A 13,462-nucleotide genomic window follows, 5' to 3' on the forward strand; every position below is an offset into this window, starting at 1 on the left:
TCAAACCAGTTGAGCCTGTGGTCAAGCTGGCAACCTCGGGGTCTCGAACCTGGGTCCTGCGCATCCCAGTCCGACGCTCTATCCACTGCGCCACCGCCTGGTCAGGCCCAAAAGCCTTTTTATGATTAACTTTGTTCTGAGCTATTTACACCAGCTGGAAGCAGCCTGTTGTGGGAAGGGGGGTCCCAGCTTAGGGTGAACTGGAGGACTTTATTCCTGAATCCAGGTCGGCCCCTTTCTCAGACAGCCTGCTGGTTGTAAGCGGGGCGCACAGGACCGGGGATGTCCAACCTGGAGGCCCACAGGGCAGGGTGGGAGGGGGTGGGCTGGCAGCTGGGCAGGTGCTCACACACTGGGCAGGTAGAAGTGGTCCTTGGCGCGGTGCTGCAGCGAAGCCAGCTTGGACACTTGCTGCAGCTGCTGTTCACTGGGCCGCCTGGCTGGCACGCTGCTGAAAAGGCCTTTCAGGTAGTCAGGCAGGACCTGGGGTGGGGCGGCAATCCAATGAGGGTCTGCAGGCAGGCATACATTTGGGAGCATTCAACCCCAGGGGGCATGTGGTCACCCCCACAACGGCCCTGGGAAGACTGTGGGCACATACCCGACAGTGTGTGGGGTGTCTGCTGGGCTGGGGTGGCTGAAAACTGAACGTGCCTGGGTCACTAACACAGACCTATGGGCTGTATCCCCAGACACTGACTCATTAGATCTGGGGCAGGACGTAGAGATTTGCATTTTAACAAGTTCCCAAGGGACGCTGCAGGCTGGTAACCCACACCTAGTCCTGCGTGGGGGTAGTCGGCAACAGTGACACCTTGCGGCCATAGAGCCATGCGCCTGTATTTTGTACGTGGAAAAGCCCAAGTGTTGGCAACATTTCCACCAAGGAATGTGCCCAGTCCAACCACTTACACACATGTTAGCAATAAGAGGAGGAAACCAGACTGTAAAAACCCTGGGATCCTGACTTAGAGGACCAAGTGCCCATGGGGAATAACACCAAGATAAAAATGACAGTGCCGGCCCTGGCTGGTTGGCTCAGCAGTAGAGCATCAGCCCAGCGTGTGGAAGTCCCGGGTTCGATTCCTGGCCAGGGCACACAGGAGAAGCGCCCATCTGCTTCTCCACCCCTCCCCCTCTCCTTCCTCTTTGTCTCTCTCTTCCCCTCCTGCAGCCAAGGTTCCATTGGAGCAAAGTTGGCCCAGGCACTGAGGATGGCTCTGTGGCCTCTGCCTCAGGCGCTAGAATGGCTCTGGTTGCAACAGAGCGACGCCCCAGATGGGCAGAGCATTGCCCCCTGGTGGGCATGCCGGGTGGATCCCGGTCGGGTGCATGCGGGAGTCTGTCTCTCTGCCTTCCTGCTTCTCACTCCAGAAAAATACAAAAAAACCCCACCCCAAAACAAACAAACAAAAGAAGACAATGCCAACCAAAGTCCAGTTAGGCCTTTGAAAATGGGACAGGCCATGCGCCCGAGGAGGGGAGCCCTCAGGAAAGAGGTGCGATTGAGGGCAGCCCTGCTGCGGAGGCCGCAGGAAAGCAGAGACACAGGAAAGGAAGGCCCGGCGGAAGGACGGCACCTGCCAGGGTCTGAGAATTAGGTCGTGAGGCGTAACATCATTTGACTCCTCCGAGGAAACGGGGCAGAGGAGCAGAGGGACCAGGGTAGAAATGCCAGCGGGGACCCCCTGAATCATGAAAGCGTCAAATGCCATGGCCGTGGAGTTTGACTTCACAGTTCAATGGCGGGGGTGGGGGGTGCACAGGAGAAAGCCTGGAAGGTTCGACAGCATCAGCATGGCTAACCTGGTTGTAATGCATGGTCACATAGAGCTCATTCTCAAACTTGAGTGGCTGATCCCAGAGCACGCGCCGGAACCAGAGCATGTAGCCGCCATCCACCTGCTCCATCTCTGAGGCCACGTCCAGGATGTAGGTGCAGCGGCTGAGCGGGCACACGTGCTGGCCTGCGGAGAGTCAGGGACAGCTGGGCGGAAGCATGCCGGCGCGTGCGCAGTCTCTACCGAGCACGTGGACACGCCCCCAACCTGCCACCCGGACCAGCATCACTTGCAGGCGAGCCCCTCCCACCCCACCCCCCTGCCCCGCTTTGGGACGTGGCGTCCTCAGCAAAGGAGAGCGTGTAATGGATCTCAGGGCGCCCTGTGTTTGTGGAATGTCTACGACCACAGATGGGAATACTTCATTCTGGGGTTATGCTCAGAGAAAGCCCAGTCCGTTTCCAGGGGAGGTTGGGGACAAGGAGAAGCACTATGGACCGCAGATCATGAGACCCAGTGGGTGCCTTTCCTCAGAACGTCTTCAGCAGAGACCCCTGGTGGGCTCCTGAATGGGTAGGGGGTGGGGAAGACTGGGGTCTGGCATTGAGTGGGTCAGAGCCCATAGGAGAGACTTAAGTGAGGCTTAAGATTTTATTTCCTGCACTGACATTTCTTCTTCCGTTCCCCACCTTCAGTAAAATTTTACCCGGGGGGGGGGAGGGGGGTATATGACATGACGGTCAAGTCTAGACTCTCCAGGCCAGACTGCCTGGGTTCAAATCCCAACTATGTGACTTGGAGTTAAGTCCCTTAACCTCTATGAGCAGGCCGATTAATGGCCCCTTCCCCAAAGACATCCATGTCCTAATTCCTGGAACCTACAAATATGTTACCTTCATGGCCAAAGGGACTTTGCAAATGTGATTAAGTGAAGGATCTTGGGATGGAGAGATTATCCCAGGTTATCCAAGTAGACCCAGTGTAATCTCAAAGGTCCTTTTAAGAGGGAGGTGAGAGAGAGCGAGAGCGAGAGAGAGAGAGAGAGAGAGAGAAAGAGATAGAGATAGATATGAAAATGAAGCCTTCTCCTAGCTTTGAAGACGTGGGAAGGGCCGTGAGCTGAGGAATGTGGGTGACCTCTCCAAAGCTAAAGAAGACAAGAAAACAGTATCTCCCCTAGAGCCTCCAGAAGGAACCCGCCCGGCGGCCTCTGACTTCAGGACTCTGACCTTCAGAAACATCAAATAATGAGCAAGCATTGTTTCCAGCCCTCGGTATGTGGTGACTTGTGACAGGCAGCCGCAGGCCAACTACCAGACCTTCCGGGGGCCTCGACTCCCCCATCTATAACCGGGGATGATGACAGTCTCCATTTCACTGGGTGAATGCGGGGGTTCAAGACGAGGACAGAATGAAATGCTTTGGACGGTGCCTGGGGGACACGCTATCAGTGTCACTTTACACTGACCGTTTCAGTACGGCTCTCCCTGCCTGGTCGTGTTTCGGCTAGACGCAGGCGACCAAGGCTGAGAACAGACAGATGGATGGTTCAGAGATCAGGCAGCAGGTGCGGAGGACTGACCGCAGGGGGCCAGAGGGAACTGACCACAGTTTATAGGGTGGGTGAACAGCGATGGAAGGGGCTTCGGGCCACCAGAGAAGGGGACATGAGACGAAGGAAAGGCTTGCACTGGGGGGTGGCAGGGGTTGAGCCTTTCAAAGGAAAACCTCCCGAGGTGGGGAGCCTTGAGGGCGGGGTCCACTGAGCAGGCCCGGAGGGGCAGAGGGAGAAAGCAGAGAAAGGCCTGGGCTGCCCTGTGGTGGTGCAGTGGATAGAGCGTGGACCTGGAACACTGAGGTTGCTGGTTCGAAACCCCGGACTTGCCCGGTCAAGGCACATATGGAAGTTAATGCTTCCTGCTCCTTCTCTCTTTCTCTAAAATCAATAAATAAAATCTTTAAAGAGAGAGAGAGAGAGAGAGAGAGAAAGGCCTGTCCTCCATGAATTCCCAGTATGGTAGGCGAAACAAATGTACACAATGGAGCAGAGAGGGACAGAGGACTGGCAGAGTGGGGTGCACAGACAGGTCCTCCCACGTGGGGGCTTCCGACCTGAACCCTACATGCCACGTGGTGACCGTGAGCCCAGCAGGCTCGGTCCTCCTGACCACACACCTCGGTTGGTGACCAGAAAGATGACATATTCATCAAAGGCCTCGGGGCGTGTCAGGGCCATCTCTGCGCAGATCTCCTTCACCACATCCAGGGCCACCTGGGGAGAAGGGGACAGGGAAGAGCAAGGCTGTGCCGGCCGGGCTGACCTCTGTCCTCCCAGCCCGCCCAGGCGCCAGGAGACCACGTGCAGCCTTCCTCTGCCCCCTCCGCGCCAGGCGAGGACCCCTCCTGGGTCTCTGCATCAGCCTCACGCAGGGAAGGGGTCCAGCGTTCGGAGTCTGAGAGGCTCAGGCGTGTCCCCCCTCGTTTGCAGGATGACCCTGAGCTGGAGGCTCAGTCTGCTTTTCTTGGAAATGAACCCTGCCTTGCGGGGTAGGGGGCTGACACCTCTGGGGGGCTCCCACCCCGCTACGGAGACTGGGGTGTCCCGGACCCTCTCCGGTAGTGGCTGCCCGCTGAAGACCTTCCCCGACTTACGGTGCACGTTTTGATTTTGAGGTGGCGTTCCAGGCCCCCGGGGAGGTAAAACAGTTGTCTCTTGGAACTGCGGCCCGCCTGGGACAAGGAAGGGTGAGGAGACTGGACAGGCCGGCTGAGCGGTGGGATCGGAGCCAGCACTGTCCCCTGACATGGGAGTGTCCAGCCAAGAGGCTCAGGGCGGGCACCTGCAGGAGCCCCCAGCCACCCGGACTGACGGGCCTCCCGGCCCCCACCCCCACCGCACGCTCACCAACAGGGCCCGGAGCTCCATGCTGCTGGGGAGCTCCAGACGGCCGCCGAAGCGCAAGGTTTTCTGCAGGTTCCGCTCACAGGCCTTGGCGAGCCCTGCAACCGACAGCACGGAGGCCTGGCCCAGGGTGGGCGGGGAGGGAACGGGGCTCCTCCGGCCAACGCCCCCACGGGCTCCTCCGGCCAACGCCCCCACAGGCTCCCCCGGCCAACGCCCCCACGGGCTCACCAGGTCGGGGACTGGGGGGTCTCAGTGCTGGATTCGAACTCACATCCTATGCCATGAAGGCCTTTGGTTTAGTCCACCGTCCCCTTAGCTACCTGTGAGCCCTGGAAATAGCCGTTCCTTTGCACTACCGACGGGGAGCCGTTCCCTACTCCGCTGTATGACTAGGTGAGGCAGCTGTGTCCCTGCCTGCTGGGACGCTCCCTTGCCCACCACCCTCCCTCACCCAGAGCCCCAGTGCAAAGGACCGCAGTGTCTGCTCCTCCATTTCCAAGGAGTCCCCTCACCCTGCTCTGGGAAGGGGTCCCATCCGGAACGTAGGGCACCTTCAGCTGACTCCGGGAGCCTTCCCTGGAGTGGGGCCCTTTCCCGTCTGACACACTGGGAGCATTTTGTTAATCAAATCAAAGGAGGAGGGACTCAAGGCAGAGAGCGGAAGGTTTCCCTCTTTCATGGCTGCTGCGGTGACCACAGGAACCCTGGCCTCTTTCTTAGGGGGGGAAACCAGGGAGCTGCTATGGAAACAAGGCTGGAAATGAGGTGGAGGAGGGGCCCCTTTGCCGACATACTCCATGGGGGGGGCTGAGACCCTGCCACCAGCTTTGGACCCAACCCTGCCTGGACCCATCGAGGCCCTTGCTGGTTCCCACAGACCCGAGAAGCGGGGCCTAACCCTAGTACTCCAGGCCTTGTCTCTTCCCTCTCCTCTCCTTCCACAGGCCACACTTCCCCACCTCCAGGACTTTGTTCCTGCTCCTCAGCCCACCTGGAGATCCCTACCCAGAGCAACACCTCCTCCGACAGGCCACCCTTCCCAGCTGATATGACAACCCATTGCCTCCGTCCCTGTGGGACCTCCACACACGTTTGGGGAGTGAATGAGTCTTCTTCTTTTTTTTTTTTTGTATTTTTCTGAAGTGAGAAGTGGGGAGGCAGAGACAGACTCCCACATGCGCCTGATGGGGATCCACCGGCACGCCCACCAGGGGGCGATGCTCTGCCCATCTGGGGCATTGCTCTGTTGCAACCAGAGCCATTCTAGCACCTGAGGCAGAGGCCATGGAGCCATCCTCAGCGCCCGGGCCAACTTTGCTCCAATGGAGCCTTGGCTGCAGGAGGGGAAGAGAGAGACAGAGAGGAAGGAGAGGGGGAGGGGTGGAGAAGCAGATGGGCGCCTCTCCTGTGTGCCCTGGCCGGGAATTGAACCCGGGACATCCACACGCCCAGCCGACGCTCTACCACTGAGCCAACCAGCCAGGTCCGTGAATGAGTCTTAGTAAACACTGCCCGGGCACCTGTGAAGGGCCAGACACTCTGGATGTCCCCTCCTGTTGGCTCCCCAGCCAGCACCCATGCAGACAGGCCCACGACCTGGGTCCCGCGTGCGGTTGGCCCCTCACCCTGGAAGGGCAGGCCCGGGGTCTGGCTCACGTCTTGGAGAAAGTGAAGGAGGTGGGGCTGGAGAACCTCAGAGCAGCTGTGGTAGGCCGCCACCGTGTACAGCAGCCTCCAGCCTCGCTGGCAGCTGTCCCTGCAAGAACACACAGGGGACCCCATCACAGGAGGCCTCTGCCCCGCCGTGCCGTGCCAGGAGTCTCCTGGAGGGGGGGGGCAGGAGGTCTCTGGTTCTCAGGTAGCTCCTGTGTCCTGTGGACGTTCTCTCCTGCCTGGTAAGGACAGGGGTGTGGGGGTGGCCCCAACGCCACACCAGAAGGTATGTCCTGCTTGGGAAGCCAGTGGGGGAGGCGGGAAAGGAAAGGGGGGAGGCCCTGACATGCACAAACACCTCCCCGGGCGGGATCTCTCCGCAGAGGCTTCTGGGTAAAGGTCTTCACAGGAGGGCATGGGGAAGGCCTGCTGGGGCTGGGCAGAGGGAACGGCAGGTGAGGCCTGCGGCGACGTGGGCGGAGACAGGAGGACGTGGGCGGAGACAGGAGGATGTGGGCGGAGTCAGGACGTGGGCGGAGACAGAGGATGTGGGCGGAGCTAGGAGGACATGGGCGGAGACAGAGGACGTGGGCAGAGACAGGAGGACGTGGGCGGAAACAGGAGGATGTGGGCAGAGACAGGAGGATGTGGGCGGAGCCAGGAGGACGTGGGCGGAGCCAGGAGGACGTGGGCGGAGACAGAGGATGTGGGCAGAGACAGGAGGACGTGGGCGGAGTCAGGACGTGGGCAGAGACAGGAGGACGTGGGCGGAGTCAGGACGTGGGCGGAAACAGGAGGATGTGGGCAGAGACAGGAGGATGTGGGCGGAGACAGGAGGATGTGGGCGGAGACAAAGGACATGGGCGGAGACAGGAGGATGTGGGCGGAGACAGGAGGACGTGGGCGGAGTCAGGACGTGGGCGGAGACAGGAGGACGTGGGCGGAGACAGGAGGACGTGGGCAGAGACAAGAGGAGGAGGTCATGGGCGGAGACAGGAGGACGTGGGCGGAGACAGGAGGATGTGGGCAGAGTCAGGACGTGGGCGGAGACAGAGGACGTAGGCGGAGACAGAGGACGTGGGCGGAGTGGTTCCAAAGTTCCCGCAGGTGGAGAGCAAGTGAGGAGGTGGGGCAGGACAGTGGGCCCAGTGGTAACAAGAGCAGCACACACTCTGGGCACTTGCTACGTGCTGCTCCTACGTGGGCACAGTTCCCCCTTACGTTGCCCTGGCATGAGGGGTTTCTCACTGTGGGGACAGCCCTCGGGCTTCCTTTGGCAAACTCCCCACCCGTCCCTAGGTCCGGGCCCTGTGGAGATGGGCGTGGAAGTCAGTATCTAGCCAAATTCGAGCTCGGCTTCCCTCTGGCTCTGAGGACAGGTGTGGGGAGCCAGGTTCGGCCAAGCACAGCTCTGGTGTCCTCCAGCCTTTGGTTTCAAGATGGACAGGTGTATGACCAAGTCAGGCTGATGAGACTAGATTGGGGGATTTTTGCTGCAGACACTGGGTCAGTCTTGCTTTTTCTCTGGGATGGCTGAGCGGGAAACCATCTCTCCAGAGCTGCCCAGCTACGGGGGATGTCGTTTGGGAATGAGATAGATCAACACAGAGGAAAACAGGGCCAGGATAGAGACAGCCGGCTTCCCAGTGACACCTGAATCCAGCTACGCCCCAAGTTCTATGTCGGACTTTCCGGTTACCTAGGCCCCCTTTTGCTTAGACTAGCCTGAACTGGGGGTCTGTCACTCGCCACCTAGAACCTGGATGCACACATTGTCACTGCCACTTTACAGAGAGAGGAAACGGGAGCCCCAAGCGCAGGAATGGCCTGTCTCAGACCAAGCAATTCGAGATACATGTGCTTTGTCTGTTGAGTGAGGAAGAGGACAAGGGAGAAGCCAGGAAGGGCCGGGTGTAGGCAGGTGGGAGGCTGAACTGCTCCTCCCGGACCGGACCCAGACCCGGACCCGGACCCGGACCCAGACCCAGACCCAGTCCCGGACCCAGACCCAGTCCCGGACCCGGACCCGGATCCAGACCCAGTCCTGGACCCAGACCCAGTCCCAGACCCAGACCCAGACCCAGACCCGGACCCGGACCCAGACCCGGACCCAGACCCAGTCCCGGACACAGACCGCAGCGGAGGAGGGAAAACGGAGGCAAGGGCCCGGCTCACTCACGGCTTGGTGCTGGTGTTGTTCGTGATCTGCTTCACCACTTGGCAGTAACATTCGTCCTGCATGACCTCATGGTCCCTGCACAGCTGTGGGAGGGGCAGGCCAGTCCACAGGCCACAGGCCCAGCACATAGGAACGGAACGGGCACTTGGAGATAGGCCCGGGACGCCGACCCCAGTCCCCTCCCCCGCCAGTGGGGTGTACTTCTCTCTGGGCCACAGAGGAAGCTGCCCATCCCAACGTCCCACAACTCTGGCTGGCAGATGGGGAAACTGAGCCACAGGACAGGGAAGAGGGCAGCTGGCCACGGTGGCTGGACTGACCTTCAGAAGGGTGCAGAGCACGTCCAGTTCGCTCTGGCCCTTCAGTGGGGCATCCCCCATGAACCGCATCACAGCTGTGGGAGACACCTGTCCCACTCAGGCCACCAGCCCCTTTGCTGCCCACCCCCCCCCTCAGGGGACCCCGGGCTAGGCCCTTCTCTGAGGGGCTGTGGCCAGGGTCAGCTGGGGGCTTCTCTGCTCTCAAAGGAGCCTCACGTCTAAGCTGGGGGATGGAAAGGAACTGAGGACGGGAGGAGTGGTGATGAGTGGGGTCAGAGAGTGTGGGACCCCACCTGGCCAGGGGCCCCAGCCACAGCCCTGCCCCCACACCTAGGAACATGTCGGTGGCCATCTTGTTGAGGTTGTTGTCGCTGAGCTCGATGAGGGACTCCTGCAGCGGTGTCTGCGAGGGGAGGCAGGGTGTCATGTCCTGTCTCGTGAGGGGAGGGACCTGTCTGAACAGACCAGGGCCACCCGGTCTGTCCTGTCTTGTGAGGGGAGGGTCTCATTCACAAACAGGAGTGCCAGGCCAACGCTGGGGCGGATGCTCCCCTTTGACCTTCAGGATGCCGAGCACAGCGGGGGGGGGGGTGTCTCTCTGAGGACAAGACTGCTCACCCCAGGGGCCTGAGTCACCATTTTATAGATGGGGAAACTGAGGCCTAGTGCTGGGTACCTTGGTGAAGCAAAGCATGTCCTCCAAGGTCCTGGACTCCCGGCCCTCCTTGGACTTCAGCCTGAGGCCATCCCTACGGCAGGAAGCAGACGTGGACAGCTTGCCTCGTAGCTTGGCTACAGCCTTTTCCCATAACCCGTGACCCGATGTCAGGCTGGAGGCGCCCAGAAGCTGAGGCTGCAGGTGGACCTCCCTTTCTCCCCTCACCAGAAGTGGGGCTTGCTTTTCTACTTAGCTGCAGGAAAGCCCTAGAAGGGCCTCCTCAGGGTGGGGGCGAGGGGTGAGGGGTGGGGTCACCACGCACGGGGGTCTCTTCTGAGGGTCTCGGAAGTACTTCTGGGCAAACTCCAGCATTGTGTGCGGCGGGAGAAGCAAGCCGTCGCAGTCAGCCGTGCCGGTCCTGACAGGGGAGCCCTGCGGGGGGGCAGGAGCAGGAGGGCCTGTCCCCCAAACCCCGCCACCACCCCAGCCCCCCAGAGCTGGCTCCACACACCTGAGCTGGATGTGCCCAGACTGTCTCAGGTCGTCCTGCCCCCACCCTGGGATGCACCCAGTTCAACCTGCCTTGCCTTCTCAACCACGTCCCACCCACCACAGGCCCAGCTGACCCCAGGGCCCCACCACCAGACCCATCCCTGCCTGGGGCTGACTTTTCTAGCTGCCAGGTCAGGCTGACTGACCTCACTCCACCTCTCGCTCCCCTGGCCCCATCCGCCCCACTGGCCTGGACACAACCCTTCTCTACCCATCTCTGGTCATATCCCACAGGTCACACCAGGGCAGCTCCACCCTGTCCCGGGACTGGGCCCACACCCTCAGCGGACCTTGTTCCCATCCCCCCGCCGTCAGGATGATGTCTCGACCCCACCGGCCTGGTCCCTGCCGGTTGGTCTCACCTCTCTCCTGCGGCCCACCTCCCACGCGGCAGCCGTGGAGGCCACCGCGGCGGCGACGGCAGCAGCACGCCTCCGGCCGGGCTCCGCGGGCAGCTGCAGGAAGTCAGGGGCCGCCACGGGCTGCACCAGCTCGGAAGGGAAGCGTCCCACACGCCCGTGGATGGTCCCAAACCTCCAGCCTAGGGAGTGGGGGCGGGGGGAGGGGAGGGGGGAGGAGTCTGAGGCGAACAGGAGGACAGGATCTCCTCCGGGGACGAAGGGACCCTCTCAGAAGACTTGAGTAGCCTGGCCGCCCCCCGGAGCTCCGTGATGGAGACGCCCCTGGGGACCTACCGAATTTTTCGCTCCATTAGACACACTTTCCCCCCCAAAAAGTGGAGGGGAAAATGCCCGTGCGTCTTATGGAGCGAATGTTATTATTATATTTTTTTTTTAGCTGCTGCAGGTTCCCGGACAACTAGAAGAGTATTTGAACATTAAAGTCTCTTCTCATTGGTTAATAACAGTGCTACTGGTTGTTAATACTGCTGTTGAGTTGACATTGTTGAAATATTACTGTGGTATATTTAAATTAAAAGTTTTAACACACCATTTGGTTCAGAATATTTTTTTTCTTATTTTCCTCCTTAAAACCCTAGGTGCGTCTCATGGTCAGGTGCGTCTTATGGAGCGAAAAATACGGTACTGACCGATGAGGAGACGAGAGGCTCAGGGGAAAGAAGGCATTCCCTCGGTGGGAAGTGGACGGGCATTTGCAGCACAGAGAGAGACTCAGCCACAAACATGGAAACACTAATGCCCACACAGAGACCGTCAGCCAGACACGCAGGCAGAGGGCAGGGCTCGGTGGCCACCAGGAGGAGACCTGGCCGGGCCAGACCCCTCTGGGGCACCGAGAAACCCCCAGCCTGCACACGCAGGGTGCGTGCATGAAAACAAAGTAGGCTCTGTTGAGGGTTTCTGGGTTTCGGGTCACTGGAGGCTGGACCGGGGGGCCCAGGGTACCCACCGAAGTCAGGGCCGCTCCGCTGCAGCTCCTCTAGGTACACGACCTTCTTGCGGACAACACAGCCAGCGCTGTAGCCTGTGGCCCAGGCTCGTGTCAGCAGCGGCCGGGGAAGCCCCCCTGCTTAGCCTTCCCCTGTCTCGTACCCACCCAATCCCAAGGCACGGACCCATTCGCGGCGGCTCCAGGGGCTGCAGGTGGATGATGTCACCCTTGTGGAAGGCCAGCAGGGACGGGTCCTCAGGCAGGAAGTTCCTCACAGCAACCACATAGTCTGAGCCCTGGGTCAGCCAGGGGCAGGGTGAGGGGCCACAGTCCCTTCTCACCCCGCCTGGAGGCCTGGGGCCAGCCCTCTCTCCCTGTCCTGCCCCGCCCCTCCCATCCACAGGCATCCCTCCCCAGCTCGTCAGAGAACATTTTCTGGGTGGAGGAAGGTGGGGCTTCCCCAGTAGCAGGGGTGGCCTTGCAGAGGGTTAGAGGCCTGGGTGTGATGAACACAGGTGGATGTTAGAGCGCGTGGATGGATATGCCTTACGCCCTCTAGCCCTTACCCAAAGCTTCCCCACGGAGACCAGAGGCTGGGCCTGAGGCAGAGAGGCCCTGTTCTTGGGTGGGGGGTGGACACTGCCATTGCACTAAGCAGGGGCGGGCAGCAGTCACCGCGGGACGGGAGGAATGCCACTGCTGCGGAGCTCAGAGCAGGTGCATGGAGCCCTTGCTGAGGGCATCAGGAGAGGTTTGGAAGGAGCAGGCCCAGGCAACAGGGCATCCCCAGTGGAGGGCAAAGCCCGTGCCAAGGCCTGAGGCCCACAGCGGTCTACGGTCCTGGCCACTCTCTCTCTCTCTCTCTCTCTCTCACACACACACACACACACACACACACACACACCTGTACGGCCCAGGCAGGTGTGGCTGGTCTGCATTTGGGGCGGGTAGGGGAAGCCCTGTTCTTGGCCCTGGGTGCCCGGTGGGGGTGGAGGGGCATCCGTGGGAAGACCCTGACCTTCTTCAGCTCCAGGATGAAGTCGTCCACCAGGGTCTTGACCTGGTGAGCCCGGGCGGAGAAGAGGATGACCTTCTCGCTGGCCAGGTTGAACTCCAGCATGTTCTGGGATGGGATGGTCACAAACAGGATATCTGCGAAGCTGGGGGGCGGGGCGGCAGCGTGAGGGCAGGAGCCCAGGACCCGAGGGAGGACCCCGTGGACTCCACCCCTCCTGCTCCATCCCAGAACCCCAGCACCACTGCACAGCACCCCCCAGGACACCCAAAGGGCTTCCCCAGCCTCCCCTCCCTGATCACTCTGTAGCCCCTACTCCTTGCCTAGGACCCTGGGCACAACCACATTCCAGTTCCTCCCCACGCTCTGCTATTCACTTATTTATTTTTTTAATTCATTTTAGAGAGGAAGGGGGGTGGAGAGGGAGAAAGAGAGAAAGAGAAGGGGGAGGAGCAGGAAGCATCAACTCCCATATGTGCCTTGACCAGGCAAGCCAGGGTTTTGAACCGGCGACCTCAGTGTTTCCAGGTTGACGCTTTATCCACTGCGCTACCACAGGTCAGGCCTTTTTTTTTTTTTTTTTTTTTTTTTGACAGAGACACAGAGAGGGACAGATAGAGACAGACAGACAGGAAGGGAGAGAGATGAGAAACACAAGTTTTTCGTTGCAGCAGTGTGTTCAATGAACGGTTAGTTGTTCGACGATTGCTTTCTTATATGTGTCTGCTGTAGACTAGGGGGCTACAGAAGAGTGAGTGACCCCTTGCTCAAGCCAGTGACCTTGGGCTCAAGCCAGTAACCTCAGAGTTTCAAACCTGGGTCCTCCACATCCCAGTCCGACACTCTATTCACTGTGCCACCGCCTGGTCAGGCTATTGAATTATTTACTTATTTGCCTCTGGATCCAATCTCCCAGGTTCTGCCTAGACAAATCTATTTTTCGCTCATTGACTGAATTCCCTCCATCTTTCGAAGCAAGGAGCTTTTCGCTCAAGGGGTGAGCCAGCCTCTGTTTCTGCCCTGTGCTGTGGAGGACAGAGAGGTCC

The 13,462-nt window shown here is 60.1% G+C and overlaps 1 protein-coding gene across 1 annotated transcript in view; it reads right to left on the reverse strand.

The window, feature by feature from the left end:
* Positions 1–13,462, reverse strand: part of MYO15A (myosin XVA) — a 64,731-nt gene that overhangs the window by 11,835 nt on the left and 39,434 nt on the right. The window contains exons 47-61 of the mRNA XM_066364583.1: positions 12,420–12,561; positions 11,586–11,697; positions 11,420–11,494; positions 10,411–10,589; positions 9,819–9,928; positions 9,515–9,587; positions 9,169–9,241; positions 8,839–8,912; positions 8,519–8,601; positions 6,312–6,442; positions 4,687–4,781; positions 4,434–4,511; positions 3,957–4,053; positions 1,807–1,967; positions 350–483 (exon numbers count right to left, since the gene is read on the reverse strand). Coding sequence (XP_066220680.1) covers positions 350–483; positions 1,807–1,967; positions 3,957–4,053; positions 4,434–4,511; positions 4,687–4,781; positions 6,312–6,442; positions 8,519–8,601; positions 8,839–8,912; positions 9,169–9,241; positions 9,515–9,587; positions 9,819–9,928; positions 10,411–10,589; positions 11,420–11,494; positions 11,586–11,697; positions 12,420–12,561 — 1,617 coding nt within the window. The remainder of the gene's footprint in view (positions 1–349; positions 484–1,806; positions 1,968–3,956; positions 4,054–4,433; positions 4,512–4,686; positions 4,782–6,311; positions 6,443–8,518; positions 8,602–8,838; positions 8,913–9,168; positions 9,242–9,514; positions 9,588–9,818; positions 9,929–10,410; positions 10,590–11,419; positions 11,495–11,585; positions 11,698–12,419; positions 12,562–13,462) is intronic.

The sequence above is a fragment of the Saccopteryx leptura genome, chromosome 2, assembly GCF_036850995.1.
Source record: "Saccopteryx leptura isolate mSacLep1 chromosome 2, mSacLep1_pri_phased_curated, whole genome shotgun sequence".
Taxonomy (NCBI): domain Eukaryota; kingdom Metazoa; phylum Chordata; class Mammalia; order Chiroptera; family Emballonuridae; genus Saccopteryx; species Saccopteryx leptura.